General features: G+C 45.6%; 1 protein-coding gene across 1 annotated transcript in view; it reads right to left on the bottom strand.

The window, feature by feature from the left end:
• The window catches only part of Cfap221 (cilia and flagella associated protein 221), a 73,708-nt gene that overhangs the window by 38,350 nt on the left and 18,050 nt on the right, over window positions 1-17,308 (bottom strand). The window contains exon 6 of the mRNA XM_028771522.1: window positions 102-205. Coding sequence (XP_028627355.1) covers window positions 102-205 — 104 coding nt within the window. The remainder of the gene's footprint in view (window positions 1-101; window positions 206-17,308) is intronic.

Genomic DNA, 17,308 nt, shown 5'->3' with positions numbered 1-17,308 from the left:
TGCTACAGCAACAAGGAATGCAACTATCTATCGTTTCAAGCCCCGCCTCTGACCTGAGATCACTGTGGCAATTGGGTGTCTGAAGTCACAACCGTCCTCACCTGACTTTGGCTCAATTGTAAAGGCCTGATGAGACCGAAGCAACGTGATATGGAATTCAAAATCCACGGGGCAGCTGCACTGCAAGGGGATCACATAGCTTTTGCTGCAAAATAAGCGCAAGAAAGAAATGGAACACATCATTTTCCTAAACTTTCTTATAATGAGCCTAGAAAGGAGTAGAGACTCAGGAAGCACAGCTAGCAGCGTAAATGTCACCGGGACCCCAGTTGGCCCTTCCTGTCTCTCACCAACAAAACAATTTGTTTTAAAATAGACTCTCATGTAGCCTGGGCTGGCATCCAACATCCTATGTGACCAAGTATCTGAGTTCAGTTTCCAGTTGCTGTGACAAAATGCCTTGATAGAAGCAACTTAAGGGGGAATGGGTTTGTTCGGTTCACAATGCCAGGTTGTTGCCATTGCTGTAGAGAAACTGAGGCAGCAGGAACTTGAAGCAGCTACGTCCACTAAGAGCAGGGAACAATGATGTAATTGCTTGTGCTTAGCTCTCTTGCTCCCTCTTACACAGTTCAGGATCCTATGACCAGGGAATGGCGCCACCCACTGTGGGCAAGTCTTCCCATTGCAATCAAGATAACCCCTCATAGACATGCCCACAGGCCAACGTGATCTAGACAATCTCTCACTGAGACTCTTTTCTGGTGATTCTAGATTGTGTCGTGTTAATACTTAACACTAGCCATCACACCAAGGAAGATCTTGAGTTTCTGGTCTTCTTTCCTCTACCTCTTGAGTGGTGGGATTGAAGGCATACACCACCATATGGTACCATGCAGGGCTGAGGATAGAACCCAGGGCTTTGTGAACATAGTAGGCAGTCTACCAAATGAGCTCCACCTCCCATTGACACTCTTGAGAGAACTTCGTTGTAGTCACTGTGGGTGGAGCTGCTGGGTTAGGGGACTCTGCTTTCTTGGGAGGTACCTATCTGACCTGCTGGACTTCCCCACCACACACGATTCTAGGCCTCACCAGCAATGCCAGGGTTCCTTGCATTCTGGTAGAGTCATATGTATAGGAATTTCAGTGATATCCCAGATTCATGGACACATGCGCGCACACACACACACACACACACTTCAATAAATATTTGGTTTTCAGTAACCATTTAGTGAACTATAAATTTGACTTTTAAAAGTATGTCCATCCAGGCAGCGGTGGTACACGCCTTTAATCCTAGCACTTGGGAGGCAGAGGCAGGCGGATTTCTGAGTTCGAGGCCAGCCTGGTCTACAGAGTGAGTTCCAGGACAGCCTGGGCTATACAGAGAAACCCTGTCTCGAAAACAAAAACAAAAGTATGTCCAAGACATTTTATATATTGGGCTTTGAAATTCATTACCTTTTAACAATCTGTGAAATATCTGAAGTAGTTCAAATATAAATATTTTTAAATAATTGAGATGTCTTTATTCGTTACTAAGATCTATAAAATATTCCAAAGAAATAAAACATCACCAGTTGACAGTGCTTGTCTATCTCTGTTCCCATTTTTGCAAGGGTGACCAGTACTGGATATCCTCTGCCTAAAGTGTATGTATTTATATGTATTTAATAACATTGCTACATATTATGCTTGGTAAGGGAGCAGGTGTCTCGTCGTCACATCTGGTCACATCTGGTCACATCTGGTCACATCTGGTCACATTGCATCTACAGTTGGGGAGGCAGCCAGTGTTGAATGCTGCTGTCCAGCTCTCTCCCCCCTTTCTTATTAATCTGGGACCCTACCCCATAGGATGGTACCACCCACATGCAGGACAGGACTTCCTAGTTCAGTTACATTGCTCTGGAAACACCCTCTCAGGCACACCCTTGTGTGCTTTCTAGGTGGTTTCAAACTTAAGTCAAATTTGTCATTGCACTCATGATCTCTCAAGACCTGTGGCTGCCTTCACAAGACTTGTGGAAGATAAGTCAGTCAACACCCCCACACGGATGGGAGCAGAGCCTGCAAAGCCACTCCTGGAGCAGGTGGTACTAGGAGACAGATATTTTCTGTCAGGGTCCTGGTCCTTGGCTGGTTGTCTGCTCTCTAGGGGTCGGTACTACACCCATGGGCACACAGGCAACTGGGCTCAGTAGGTTAGATATTTTAAAAGCTAGGACAGTAAGTTGAGAGGAAAATCTGGATGGGGGTACACAGGAGAAGCCAGAAGGAGGGTATGAGCAAGAATGTATTATATTCACGTATGACATTCTCTAACAACGTTGGGGTTCCTATGAAGCAGCTTTTTTAGGACTACAGTGCCCTCAGTCACTTGGCCAACAGGCAGCTTGGCTCTGCTCTGCATGACAACTTAATTGCCACTATCCTCTACTTTCCTCTGTCCCCAAATGGGTGTGAAGCTCCAGGCCCAGCTCGGTGACATTTCCTGGCTTTCTTTCATTAGATGAAGAGGAAGAGAACCTCAGTCTCCCCTCAGCTTCAAGGCAAGGGCAGGTTCTACTCCCTGGGATCAGTGAGACCATGCCTACTTGATCCATGGGAATAAACTACAGCCAGGAGTCCACTGCAGCCCCTGAGTCCGCTGCAGCCCCCTAAGTTCACAACAGCCCTTGAGTTCACTGCAGCCCAAGTCCACCACAGCCCCTGAGTTCACTGCAGCCCCTGAGCCAACTGCAGCCCCTGAGTTTACTGCAACCTCTGAGCCCACTACAACCTCTGAGCCCACTGCAGCCCCTGAGCCCACTACAGCTCTGGAACTTGCCTGAGGCCTGCCTGGTGTTCGATGCAGTTCTGGATCCTGCATGTTGCAGCTTCTCCCTGTTCTGCTGAAAGGCATTATCTGTTTGCTTCACCTGCACAGGTCTCTCTGAGGCTTCTGGCATTATGCTGCTCACTGACAGGTATCAGGAGTAGAAGAGGTGCTAGGCAGGATATATTCCCTGCCTCCAGCCTGTGTGTGTGTGTGTGTGTTGCCCAGGGGTAGACGCCTGGTGTCTTTCTCTTTTGTTCTCCACCTCACCTTTTTTGAGACAGGTGGGGTCTTTTGATGATCCTATATCTTGGCAATTCACCGAAGATGACCAAAAAGCCACCTGCCTCTGCCTCCTCAGTTCTGGGATTACAGATGCAGGGTGTTATACCTAGTTTTTTACATTCATGCTAGGATGCTGAACTCAGGTGCTCCTGCTTGTCCAGCAAGCACCTTGCTAACTAGACATCTCCTCAGCCTTTCCCTGCTTCATTTGGTGAAGCGTATCTAGTGACTTTGAAGGTATCTGTGCTCTGAAGTTTGTGCTCGACACTTGACAGGCAATGTCCTGCTTGTGATTTCCCCTGCTATTTATTTCTCCCTTCCTTCTCTCCCTCCCTCTGTCCCTCCCTCCCTCCGTCTGTCCCTCCCTCCCTCCCTCCTTCCTTCCCTCTCTCCCTCCCTCCCTCCCTCCCTTACTCCCTCCCTCCCTCCCATCTTTCCTTCCTGAAACATGGTCTCATGTAGCCAAGTTCTTCCTCTCAGTTTTCCTGTGCAGCACGGAGGAGTTTACACTATTATCTTTGTCCCCACCTCTCAAACTCTGTGATGACGGTGTGAGCCACCACAGTGGGTTTATGCGGTGTTGGAGATAGAACCCAGGGATGCCTGTATTTTAAACAGGCATACTAGCCACTGAGCCAGACTCCCAGCTCTACTCTGCTGCTTCTTGGTAAATGTTGTTCCTTAGCTGTGACTTTCTATGCTTCTAGGGTAGGTGCACTATAAACACTTGAGTGCCCTGGTAGGAGACAGGGTGGTCCCAGGGTTCTGGCAGTGATCCTTAAATCCTGGATAATGGTCACATGGAATCCTTTCTTCAGCCCAGTTTACAGGATTTTCCACAAAACCTTTATGACCTGTCCTACCTCAGGCTCTGTTAGAGGTGCATAGGCGACCAGAACTCCCTGCAAAGCATCCTGATTCTGCAAACGATGCACCGTGTACAATGGTGGCTGAGTTTTTTAGGGTGTGACGGTCAGTCTTGACTGTGGACTTGATGGAACTTAGAGTCACCAAGAGCAGAGACTTCTGGGCGTGGCTGAGAGCAATTTTCTAGATTGGGTTAACCTGGGGTGGGAAGACCCACCCTAAACCTAACTGTGAGCAGCACCACCCTGTGTGCTTGACTGAGTAAAACCTGAGATGGTGAGCTGAGCCCCAGCATCCATCTCTCCGCTTCCTGACTGAGGATGCCATGTGATAAGCTGCCTTGAGTCCCCGCCACCACACCCTCCCCCCTGAGGGACTGTGCTCTGGAGCTGTGAGCCACAATCGACCGTTTCTTATGTTGCTTTTATCAGGCTTTTTTTTGTTGTTGTTGTCTCTTTTTGTCACAGCATCTAGAGAAGCAGAGACTACACAAGACCATCTAAGGTGCTAAAGGCCCCAATCTTATCTAAAACAGAAGGCAGATCAGCCGAGCAGACACTTAGGCACTCCACTCCGTGTCAGCCATTCCACCCAAACTGGTTAGACTGAACCAACACCCGCTGTTACAGCAATCAGGCTGGACCCCCGCTCATGGAGATGTAAGCAGGGTATGGGCAATGGCTTACTGCTGTCCATATGTGGTCTCTGGGAATAAGGCAGGTAACTATGGCTCACAGGTCATTACCTGCAGGGGGTCAGCACAGAGCCGTCCCAATACAGACCCCCATCTGATTGATGCTCAAGGCTCTTCTGATAAATGCCACATGGCTGAATGTTTCTGCGCTGAAATAATTCCCCACAGACTCTCTTGGGGTCCTTCCCGTTGGTGATAAATGGCCCATTTTCAATGAACTCCTAAGCTCTGATAATTCTCAGAAAAGGTGTTGAGGTATTTGTTTAGTGATGATTACCAGCAGCCAAGTTCCCGATGCACTTGCCAGCCTGGAAAAATAAACAGTTCCTTAAGGGAACAAAATTCCAAGCACCGTGATTCAGAGGGCACCAGACTGATGCAAGTCACCAGGTTGCAATGGAATCTGCGCTCTGCTCCGGTTACTCTGGCTCCTTTGTCAGTGTCAGGGCTGCAAGGATGGTGGGGCTGGACTGTAGCTCAGGAGTGTTACCATGACGATTAGTTGTTTGTTAGTTTTTTTTTTTTTAACATTTTTTACTTTTATTGTGCACATTTATTTTTAGTATTATTATTTACTTTTTAATGTATGTGCACCATATGGTTGCTGGGAACTAAACCTTGCTTTTGCGCAAGAGCAGCAAATGCTTGTTAATTTCTGAGCTAACTCTCCCGCCTATTTATTTATTTATTTATTTATTTATTTATTTAATGCATCTGAGTACACTGTAGCTATCTTCAGACACACCAGTAGAGGGCATTGGAGTCCATTGCAGATGGTTGTGAGCCACCACATGGTTGCTGGGAATTGAACTCAGGACCTCTGGAAGGACGGTCAGTGCTCTTAACCTCTGACCCACCTCTCCAGCCCCCACTCTCCAGCCTCTTATTTTACTTCTAAATGACATGCTTTCATGTGTGTATGTGTGTGGATGAGTGTGCGTGTGTGTGTGTTGATGTTCACACGAATGCTGGTCTCTGTGAGATCCTATGGAGCTGGAGTTACAGGTGGTTGTTAACTGCCAGATGTGGGTGCTGGAACGTGAACTTGGGGGTCTCTTCTGTATGAACTCTTAACCAAAGAACCATCTCTTCACTCCTTATGTGACTGTTAATTTAATTGCCAAGCTGACACAATCTAGGATCATCTGGGAGGTTGGCTTTGAACTCAAGACATGGTCGCCTTTGCCTCTGCAGTGCTGGGATTAAGGGCATGCACCACAAATGCATCCAGCTGTGTGGAATTATCTTAATTATGTTAATTAAGGAAAGGTTTCAGAAGGTTCCCTTGAGAGGCTGAGTGGGATTCTGAGCCATAGACGAGTAGAAGAAAAAAAAAAAAAGCAAACAACCGTGGAGAAAGCAAGCCAAGCACTGGCACGCTTGGAATTGCAAGCCACCCAGGCCCGTACTCCCTCAAGTTGCTTTTGTTGGGGTATTTTATCACACAGCAACAGGATAGGGAACTGGGATGCTTACCATATGTGAGATCCTTGGTTCAAGCCCAGTACTAGAAGTTGTTTAGTGTTTGCTGAGAGCGGTGGTGCACATCTGTAATCCCAGCACTTGGGAAGCAGATGTGGAAGGATCAGAAGTTCAAAGCCAGCCTGGGAAACTTTTTTGAGACAGTATCTCAAATAAACAAACAAACCTCCTCAGCTTTAGAGATATGTTTAGTCAGGTAAGAGTGTTGTCTATGCAAGCATGAGGGCGCAAGTTCAAATACCTAGTGTCCACCTAAAAGTTTAGATGAGGCTTCAGGATTAGAGAATCTAAAACTCTGTGCTGTGTGAGGGGAAAGTGGCCAGAGAATTTGGAGGCTTGCTAGCTGCCAGCCTAACTCCAGGACGAGGGAGAGAGCCTGAGGTGGAATATTGGGGAAACCTCATTCTCCTTTGGCCTCTAGACACACACACACACAAACACACTCACACATAAATGCAAGCACACACATGTGCACACATATACACATGCACACGCACACACACACACAGAGACACAAACATGCATACAGAGACATAAAACACACATATACGCACACATACACACATGCACCCCCTCCACACACACACTTCTAAGCCAAATCCCTACTGATGAATTCTGATCTACAGTGAAGAAAATACCCCATTCTTGTTATTCCTCAGAAGCAAATAGGACCTTAAGTCAGAGTTCTCTAAGTGACAAGCATCAGGTAATTAATACAGAAAAGCAGGTGGAAGTCAGCACTCTGGGAGATAATCTTAGCTTTTATCCTCCTGATTTTATCACTCATTTTATCAATTCCATTAGGACTGCATATAAAAGTACATTAGATACTTCAAAAGAGTCCCTTCCTATTTTGTTTTAAAATGACAGCCTAAACCTTTAAAATACGAAGACTTTGTATTATGTTCAAATTTCATCATCATAAGAGAGCACACATTTACGTTATAGACAGTACACATGACAGGGGAGGGCCTGGGATGTGGCTCAGTCCGTCGAGTGCCTGCCTAGCATAAAGCCTGGGTTCCATCCTCAGCACGGCATAAACCAAGTGTGTTGGTACATGCATGTGTGCAGGTGTGATGGTACATGCATGTGTGCAGGTGTGATGGTACATGCATGTGTGCAAGTGTGTTGGTACATGCATGTGTGCAGGTATGATGGTACATGCATGTGTGCAGGTGTGATGGTACATGCATGTGTGCAAGTGTGTTGGTACATGCATGTGTGCAGGTGTGATGGTACATGCATGTGTGCAGGTGTGATGGTACATGCATGTGTGCAGGTGTCTTGGTATATGCATGTGTGCAATCCTAGGATCCAGGAGGATCAAGATCATTCTCTCCTACACAGTGAGTCTGATGTTAGCCTGGGCTACATGAGATCCCACTGTAAGAAAGGCAGGAGAAGGAGGGAGGAAGGAAAGAAGGGAAAAGGGAGGTTGGAAAGAAAGGGAGAGAGAGAGAGAGAGGGAGGGAGGGAGGGAGGGAGGGAGGGAGGGAGGGAGGGACAGAGAGAGAGAGAGAGAGAGAGAGAGAGAGAGAGAGAGAGAGAGAGAGAATAAATTTAAATTTCTCTCTTCCCATCTCTGATTTGTTTTAGAGTGAACTTATTGGATGACTTAAAATCAAATAAACTGTTTAAAGCTCTCAGTGTCTGGAGAGTGTCGTGAACAGGCCACTTTACCATAATAGGATTTGGCTCCTTTGCTAGAGAGTGAAGGGAAAGGGACAATAAGCATGACAAATACGTGCTGTTCCACAATGGCTGGACTCAGCAGCTACAGAACCATAATTGTTAGTTATTACAATTTATAAAACTTTAGGGAAGGGCCTGGGGAGATGGACCTGGCAAATGTGAGAGCCTGAGTTAGAGACCCACGGCCCACATTAAAAAGCTGAGCATGTAAATAAAACATCCAATAAAAAAATTAAAAACAAAAGCTGAGCATGATGAAAATGCATACTTAGAATGCACATCCACGAATACACACTCATGAATGTACACACACAAATGCACACCCATGAATGCACACTCACAAATGCACACTCATGAATGAACACCCCAAATACACACTCAAAAATGTACACTCACAAATACACAGTCATGAATGCACACACACAAATGCACACTCATGAATGCACTCACAAACGCACACATGCAAATGCACACTCCCAAATGTTCACTCACAAAGTCATACTTACAAGTGTACCCTCACAAACAAATGCACAAACAAATGCACACACACACATACACAGAGGGAGGAAGGAGATAGACAGTATTGAGGGTCCCTATATGAGCTTATGCACACCTAGTTACAAATCCCACCTCTATCATGGCAACTGGACTTTGGAAATCTGAGATCAATGTTCTTTTAAGTGAAAACCCACAAATGCGCCTTCACTAGTACCAGATCATGTTAGCACCATGATCTTGGGTACCAGAACTGTGAGAAATTCTGTTATAGCCAAAGATACTGATTTCACACTCATATGCTTACGTTAGGAAAATATTAAGACATTAATGTTAATATTTAGTATTAGAGGTCTTTGTTTTCTATAATTAAATCATTGTTTTTTTTTAATTTTATAAACTTTATTGCAGGAAAACTTCCAAGTAAATAAAAACATCACACAGTAAAATTAAGCAGATCTAAAGTCTATACAAGTCAATGAACTTCTACACAGTTAAAATCAGCACCAAGACCAAAAAGTCCACGGCTGAATTAGACCCGGAAAAGCAGATAGCTTTAAACCTTTCATGACTTGTCCACCACCTGCGTTCAGTCCTCGGCATGCCCTCACTCAGCCTTCCTGATCTCTTCTCCCGTCATATTCTATCCACCATAGAGCTGCAAATCCTCTGTGATGGGATCCATTATGTTTCTAATTAGAACAAACAACTTTGTGCTCTTCATACAAATACAACAGTCTTCGATCTGAGCAGAAGAACAAAAGAACTTTGTATAGTTCATACAGATCAAAGACCGTAGTCTGAGTCAAAAAAGTGTTGTATGACAGCATGCAAAATGTATGTTCTGTGTGCAGAGGCTCCAGTGAGCACACATGTTATCTCCATGCAACAGAGGCAAGCACAGTTCAAAATACCTGAGATTCACCACACATTTGATTTTGAATTAATTCTTGGTCGATATACATTTGGAAGACTTTTAGCGTTGCCTAAGTTTTTACAACCCACAAGTGCAATTATAACCAGAAGTTTAAGACACCAGAGAGCAGCCTGGACTCAGTGAGTTCACCTCTCCAGACTTGATAAAAGATGTTCTTTTCCTATGTATTGGAACAGAATTGTGTATATATATATGGAGAGAGAGAGAGAGAGAGAGAGAGAGAGAGAGAGAGAGAGAGAGAGAGAGAGAGGATTGAGGATTCAATGTGTAAGCCTTGCTCTGCAAACTTGAGGACTTGAATTCTGGTTCCCTGGATCCATGTACCTGGAACTCCAGCTCTGAGAGAACAGAGGCAGGTGGATCCCAGGGCCTGCCTGGTGTCACAGCAGGCCTCAGGTTCAGAGAAACACTGTCTAAAGGAATAAGGTGGAGGCGAGTAGGAGCTCCCAATGCTAACCTTTAGTCCACATGAGCCCACACGTGTGAGCGCGCACACATGCTAGCACACACACACACACACACACACACACACACACACGCCACATCTGAAACAGAGAAGGCAGAAGTTCCATGGTATCTGCCATCTGTAGAGATCACATACATCTTACTCACATTTCACAGTCACCTTCAGAGCTGGGTTGCAGCTCGGGGATGGAGCACCAGCTTAGCATGTGTGAATTTCACAATCGCCTTCAGAGCTGGGTTGCAGCTCGGGGATGGAGCACCAGCTTAGCATGTGTGATCTCCTGGATGTAAATTCCAGCATCAAATCCAAAACTTCATTTAAAAGAATGTGATAATGTTTACTCTTTAATATTTCAAATGTGCCATTCTGGGCATTAAGTGCACCACAGTGCTATGCCTCCTTCAGCCACCCTCAGGACTTTGTCTTTGTTTAAATCCTCTCCCCACGACACACAAGTTCACCATTTCTCCTTCCCAGACACTGGCAGCCACATCTACACTCATGTCCAAGACTGTGATGCTTGTAGTTCCTCTGTATGACGAGAGTCTTACAAAATAAAATGCCTTTACAAACTACATGTTAGGGGCTGGAGGATAGCTTAGCTGGTAAAAAGCACATGCTTTGCAAGCACAGGGACCCGAGTTCAGATCCCACACCCATGTAGAGTTGTGTGGTGCTTTGCATTTTTAATCCTGGTGCTGAGAAGGCAGAAACAGCGATCCTGAAGGCTCATTTACCAATCAGCCTTGAGGAACCACAGAACCCCAGGTTCCAGTGACAGAACTTGTCTTAAACACATAGTAGCTAGCTACTGAGGAATGACACACAAGATTGTCTTCTGGCCTCTGTACACATGTGTAAATGTGTAACAGAACCTCCCCTCTAACACACACACACACACACACCAGGATACGAACACAAGCATGCAACTGAACATACACAGGAAAAACCAAATGTTAAGTTCACTTAACGGGAAATTCTTAATAGAAACAAATGCATTTGATAGCAGATAGCGCTTTCCAGTTCACATAAGTGTAGGTAAGGTAGGAGAGTGGAGATACAGAGTGAAATTCAGGGACCGCTCCCTGGGAGGAAGCAGGCTCTGTCTGTCTGGAGCCTAGAGAAGAGGGTCAGTTGGTGGGGGAATCCAGGAAGGGAGCTGGAGGAAGCAACAGGGCTCAGTGTAAGGGGGTGAGTGGGTAGGGGTAGGGATGAAAGGCCTCCTGACTTGCGCTGACGTTTTCATATGGAGAAATATAGATCATTATTAGGGGAAGATATGAAGATCCCCTAAATGCCATGAAAAGCTGTGCACAGAGGCTTTCTTTACATTAGGTGGTGGAAGCAACCACATGCTTGTATTGAAACCACAGATCCTCCCAGCCTATGAGCCTGTAATACATTTGACTGGCATCACCCACAGGGCACCCTGCTGACCTGTCCTTGTGACCCGCCCATGCACAACCATCAAAAGAAAGGGCTCATTCTGTGTTGGAATAAGAAATGCATTTCTTTTGTTTATTTAAAATATGTTTTCTCTTTGGAGGTAATTACATCGTTTTTCTTTGTCGTCTCTCTAAACTCTTCACATATCCCTTCTCAACACTCTTTCAAATCCATGGCCCCCTTCCTTTAACTGTTGTTGCTGTGTGTGTGTTCCTAACTACATAAATATAATCTGTTCAGTCTGTATAGTGGTACTTGTATGTATGTTTTCAGGGCTGACCACTTGGTGTTCGATTATCAATTGGTGTTCTCTTCCCTTGGGGAAAGGAAATTGACTGCTTTTAAACAAAACAAAGGGAACTCAAGTACCTCTGGTTTTGAAGCTGCTGTGTCTAAGAACTGGGCCAAGAAGCCAGGCCATGTATAACAGAAGACAGCTGTTCATGAAACTACAGCCATTGGCTTGGGCTGCAGCTCTCGGAAGGATGCTTACGTAGCACACAGGAAGCCCTAGGTTCAAATATTGGCACCATACCAACAGGGCACGGTAGCACAAATCTGTAATCTCAGTGCTATATAGGGGGTTTGAAGCTAGCCTGGGCTACATTGTGACAAAGAAAGAAAGGGCAGAAGGAAGAAAGGAAGGAATTTTAGACATAATTCTGGGAGTTGGCAGCTAATCCTTCATCCTATTTGACAAACACCCAATCAACATATTCTAAAATGCACATTGAACACATGCACCTGTGTGCTTGTATGCCTGCATGTGTATTCATGTGCACCTGTGCACACGTAGCACATGTCATGTGTGCAGTACTACAGATCTGGGATGTATCAGCCAAACACCAACTAGCTACTATAGTAATGTTAGTGATGGAAATAGCAGCCCTATGATCCAGACAAGGAGAGAGCATACAGATACCACTCTGAAGGGCAGGGAACTGGAAACCATCAGTTTCCTTTGCTCCGTGAAGGCATGTGCTTCAGGTAGACACTGACATTCTTTATATTATAGTCGTAAATATTAGGCCTAGCTACTTATCCATGAATACTCTGCATGTGTCAGTGTATGTTTGTGTGCACATGTGTGTGTGTGCATGTGTGTGTGTGTGTGTACAAGCCCTAGGGACCCCTCTATCTCTACTTATGCAGTATGGAGATCACAAGCATGAGTACTGCCACACCCAGCTTTTTGACATGGGTTCTAGGGATCTGAACTCAGTTCCTCCTGTTTGGCAGTGAGTTATGAACTGAGCCATCTCTTCCAGTCTTTGCGAATGCTTTCTCTAACAGTGAAGATCATCAGGACTTAGTATGGGAGGCTAGCTTGGCTGTTTAAGCATAAATACTGAACGAATGAATCATTCCAAAACTTTATAGACTGGATGACCCTATCATGACAAACGTTCTACCCTTAGCTGCCCCGATACACAATCATTTGCTCATGGAGCAGATCATAAATTCCGTCCACTTTACCCACCATGCAAACCAACTGAGAAGTATGAGCGAAGCCGATGGGAGAAGAGCGTGTTAGCACTTTAAAGCTGGGCTTTTCTTTGCTTTCTCCAGGACCCTTAGGTTCAGGAGCTTGGAGAAAGACAAAGAGTGTTAACGCAGGCCTTCAGGTGCAAGTCTCCCTTGTCAGCTCTCTGAAGTTGGCACCTGAAGGGGTAGCTCTTAGGCCTGTGCATTATTGTTCAGAGAGATCCCTAGAGTTTAGAGTGGGAATGTTTTTCTTTTCCACTAAAATTCAGAAGAGGAGACTGGAGTGAGAGGAACAACTAGATTGATGTATGTGCAGTCAGAGGATCTAAATCAAAGAAATTCTAACTACAAAGATTGTTCATATAACAAAACTACAGGTGCTTGTCAAGTGACAGGAAGTGTGTATGCCTGTGTGCGCGTGTGTGTGCACACATGTGTGCAGGTGCACATGTGTTTGTATACACGCATGTGTGCAGGTGCACACATGTGTAGTAGCCAGAGATCAACCCTGGATATGGCTCCTCACCCTCCTTGTTTGTTGAGACATGTTCTCTTCCTGGCCTGGAGCTCGTTAAGTAGGCTAGAAGGCTGGTTGACCAGTGAGCCCCAGAGATCCTTCCGTCTCTGCCTGCATAGCACTGAGATTACAAGTGCACATTTGTTTCTTTTCTATCTTAGAGTTCACAATAGTGGAGCAAAGGCACACTGGCTCAAACAACTGAGAACTCACACTTTGATGTATAAGCAGAGGCAGAGAGGGGCATTCTGGGAATAATAAGTTTTCTTCAAAGCCCACCCCTAGTGAAACACCTCCAACAAGGCCACATCTCCTAGTCCTTCCCAAACAAATGCAGCATCTGGGGACCACCAAACTCCAAGCCCAGCTTTTCTGTGATTTCTAGGGATTGAACCCGGGTCCTCCTACCTGTGAGGCAAGCAGTTTACAAGTGAGCCATCTCTTCTGCCCAAGTTCATTTCTTTCATCCAAATACTGATTTTGAGATGGAGGCTAACTGTTGTCCCAGAGATGCAGGTAGAAGCTGAAATAAAGAAGTGTTTCCCCAAGGTAAAATCATCCTTACTGGTATAAGAAACAAATTGCTATTGTCCACTTTGTATAAGAAAACCACTGTGTTGTACCAAATCAGTGTGCTGGCCCTTTTTGCCCTCTTTCTATGCTGGCGTCTTTCTGCAGAATTGTATACTAAAAACTGTCTCTTTTCTTAAGTCTCTTGAATGTGCTGTTAATTTTGCCAACATGGGGACACTTTGATAAAATACTAACACTTCTTCAACTCTACCTTAAGTCTGGGGTGCATAAACAGAATCCTTAGTATGGGGAAGAATAATTTTTCTCTTGACAATTGGCATCTGAAGCTCTTCCTGGAGATGGATCTGTAGCCTTCTACTGATATGTTTGCTGTGACCTGTTGCAGCTGGTTCTGAGCCTCCCAGAAGGGCTCAGGGTCGTCATAGAGCAAGCTGGGCTTGGCTGTTGTCTGTGTCATTGATCTTCTTTGTCAGCACTAGTTGGAGAATACATATTCCTATGCAACCCAGAGGTTTAAATAAAAGCCAGCGGCAGAACATTCTGACATTGGCCATTCCCACACCTAAAGTAAGCCATGAGGTTCAATGCCTCATTGTTGTGACAAGAGCAACTTAAGAAATGGTTCCCTTTGGCTCTTGGTTTGAGGATACAGATCATCATTTCAGGGAAGGCATGGACGTATAAAGCTTGAGGCGGCTGGTCACGTCACATCCACAGTCAAGACGAAGAGGGAGATGGATGCTGGGACTCAGCTCACCTTCTGCTTTGTGTTCTGTCCAGGACCCCAGCCCATGGGAGGGTGATGCCCTCATTCTGGGTGGGTCTTCCTCAATCCAATCTAGGAACTCCCTCACAGACAGGCCCAGAGTTCTGTTTCTACAATGATTCTAAGCCCTATCAGGTTGGCAAGACGAACCATCGCAAGGTAGCCATAACTCACTAGCCGGTTCGTTGTCAGTGGTTGCTTAATGCAAGGAAGATGGAATGATAGGAGAGCATGGTCAGTGGCTTCAGCTAGCTACACGGCACGAGAAAGACACATGTTTTGGTTTTGAGACAGGGTCTGGTGTAGCCCAGGCTAGCCTTCACGTCACCATGCAGCTGAGGATGAGCTTATCCTCTTCTGGTCTCTATCCACTGAGCACTGGGATTCCAGCTGTATGTTATCACACCCAGCCAGAAAAACGGCGTTGCAGAACTGCAGAGAAAGACAACTTAACCGAAATCTTTCCAGAACCAGAAGAGTGGAATAATGCAAAATTTCAATATCTAATACAAGCGTGATCTTTATCTTGATACATAGAAAGAATGAGATTGCATTGTGGTGACAATACTTCCGGGGATATCAAGGGACTATCCGGTGTGCTGTGTGGGAAGTGCATGTATGTGTTCCTGTGTACACACATGTGTATGACACCCAAAGGTCTATGTTGGTGTCTTCCTCTATCACTCTCCACCTTTTTTCTGAGACAGTCTCTTACTGAGCCTATGGCTCACGGATTTGGCTCACTGGCTGCCAGTGATGCTCCAGGGATCTTCCCATCTTCAGTTTCCTAGTGCGAGGCACACAGGTGCACACCTGGCTTCCTCTGTGGCTGCTGATGTCCAAACTCAGGTCCTCATGTTTGTTCAGCAAACTCTTACTCACTGAGCCACTCACCCAAATCCATGACTGCCAGATTTAACAAGCCAGCACAGTTGAGTTTATCTGGGTGTAAATTATAAAGTGGGCCCACGGAGGAATACAGAACTGGGAGTCCTTTTCACCCAGTGACACTGTTTGACTTGGAGATGTTGGACAGATGTAGGAATGCAACTTTATTATTTACAGAGAATGTCAGGGTGCATTTTAGCAGATCTTAAGCCACCAAAGTTGTTTATGGCTATCTGGCAAGTATCCTCATGGCATTTTATCTCAGTAAGGAAAACTTCACAACAGCCAGAACAAGCCACCAAAAAATGTAGATGATAAATGTGAACAAGCCCACTGTGTAACCTAGAGGAAGATGGATGAAGATGCTGACTAGACTTCAGAGAGGCTTTGGTCAGACCACAGCTATTCCTCCTGAGAACTACTCCACAGTAAGAAAGCCACATGAGAGGCTTCAACACAAACCCCCAACTTTTGACATTTTGTCCAAATTCTTCTACATGCAAAGGAGAAAATAGAGTCCTTTGAGTCCCCCTGTCCTGGTTGGCTGTGACTGTCAACTTGGCACAGCCTAGAGTCATGTAAGAGGAGAAGCTTCAGTGGAGTAACTGTCTGGATCAGTTTGGCCTACTGGCATGTCTGGGGTGGGGGGGGACTGTTTTATTGTTAAATATGATATGGAGATATCATATGGATATGGAGGGGACAGCCCACTGTAGGTGGCACCATCCCTAGGCAGATGAACCCTGAACCATATTAGGAAGTTAGCTAAGCCTGCCTTTGAGTCAGCCAGAACCCAGCATCCTCCATGGTTCCTGCTATATTTCTTGGCTATGAGGCAAGTCCCTTATTTGGAGGTAATGTTGCATGGAAAATCAAACATCCCTGCCTTCAAGTTCCTGCCTTGACTTCTTTCAGTGATGGATTATGACCTGGAGTTCCATGCCAATATAAACCTTCCCCCGCCTAAGGTGATTTTGATCAGAGTATTTGTTACAGCAACAGAATGAAGCCAGAACCCTGATGTCTGGAGGTTTAGGTTCTCCCATTGCTTTCCCACTTCTTCATGATGCAGGGTGGGTCTTTGGTAAATGAAATGGCTATCTTACTGAGACATTGTAGGAAAACACATATACAGCACTGGGAAGATGGCTCAGATGGTAAAGTGCTTGCCTCCAGAAGCTTGAGGACCTGACTTTGATCCCAAGAATCCACATAAAAAAAGAGAAGAAAGGCATTGGCCTTGTGAAGGCCTAGCTTGAAACTTTTCACACTCTCTCTTCTGCCTTAGTCTCTGTGCATGATGCCGAGTGGGTTTGCAGGGGAGTAGGGCACAGAGATTTATAAGGGGCACAGTGATGGTCAATGCTGACTACCAGCATGATAGGATCTAGACTCCTAAGTAGGAGACAAGCCTCAGGGCACATCTGTGAGAGATTCTAGATGGGGTTACCTGAGGAGGGAAGACCCACGCTGGATGTAGGCAGCACCATTCCATGGCACTGGCTGGGGTCCTGGACTCAACGGGAAGGAAAGCAAGCTGAGCGCTGGCCTTCATCTTTTTGTGTCTCCTGACTATGGTCATGTGTGAGCAGCTGCCTCATGCTCCTACTACTGTGGCTTCCCCACCATGATGAACAGTGCCCTCAGACTGTGCGCCAAAGTACACCTTCCCTTTCTTCCTTTACTGTCACAGAAGTGGCATAGCTGACAAAGGGCCCCGAGTCCTGTCTCTTACCTCATTTAGGCTCTACCTGGAAGTGGAGGGACTCTGGCACCATGCTCTTCTCAGCCTCCTGAACTAAGAGCTGAAGTGAACTGTTCTTTATAACTCACTGGCATTTTATTATAGCAACAAAAATAGACTGAGACAGTACCTAACACATCAAACATTCGAGAAATGACTGATTGACTGACTGAATGAATAAATGAA

The sequence above is a fragment of the Grammomys surdaster genome, unplaced genomic scaffold, assembly GCF_004785775.1.
Source record: "Grammomys surdaster isolate TR1022 unplaced genomic scaffold, NIH_TR_1.0 208, whole genome shotgun sequence".
NCBI classification, from domain to species: domain Eukaryota; kingdom Metazoa; phylum Chordata; class Mammalia; order Rodentia; family Muridae; genus Grammomys; species Grammomys surdaster.
Note: the sequence above shows the minus strand (reverse complement) of the source record. Positions and strands in the feature narration are given on the sequence as shown.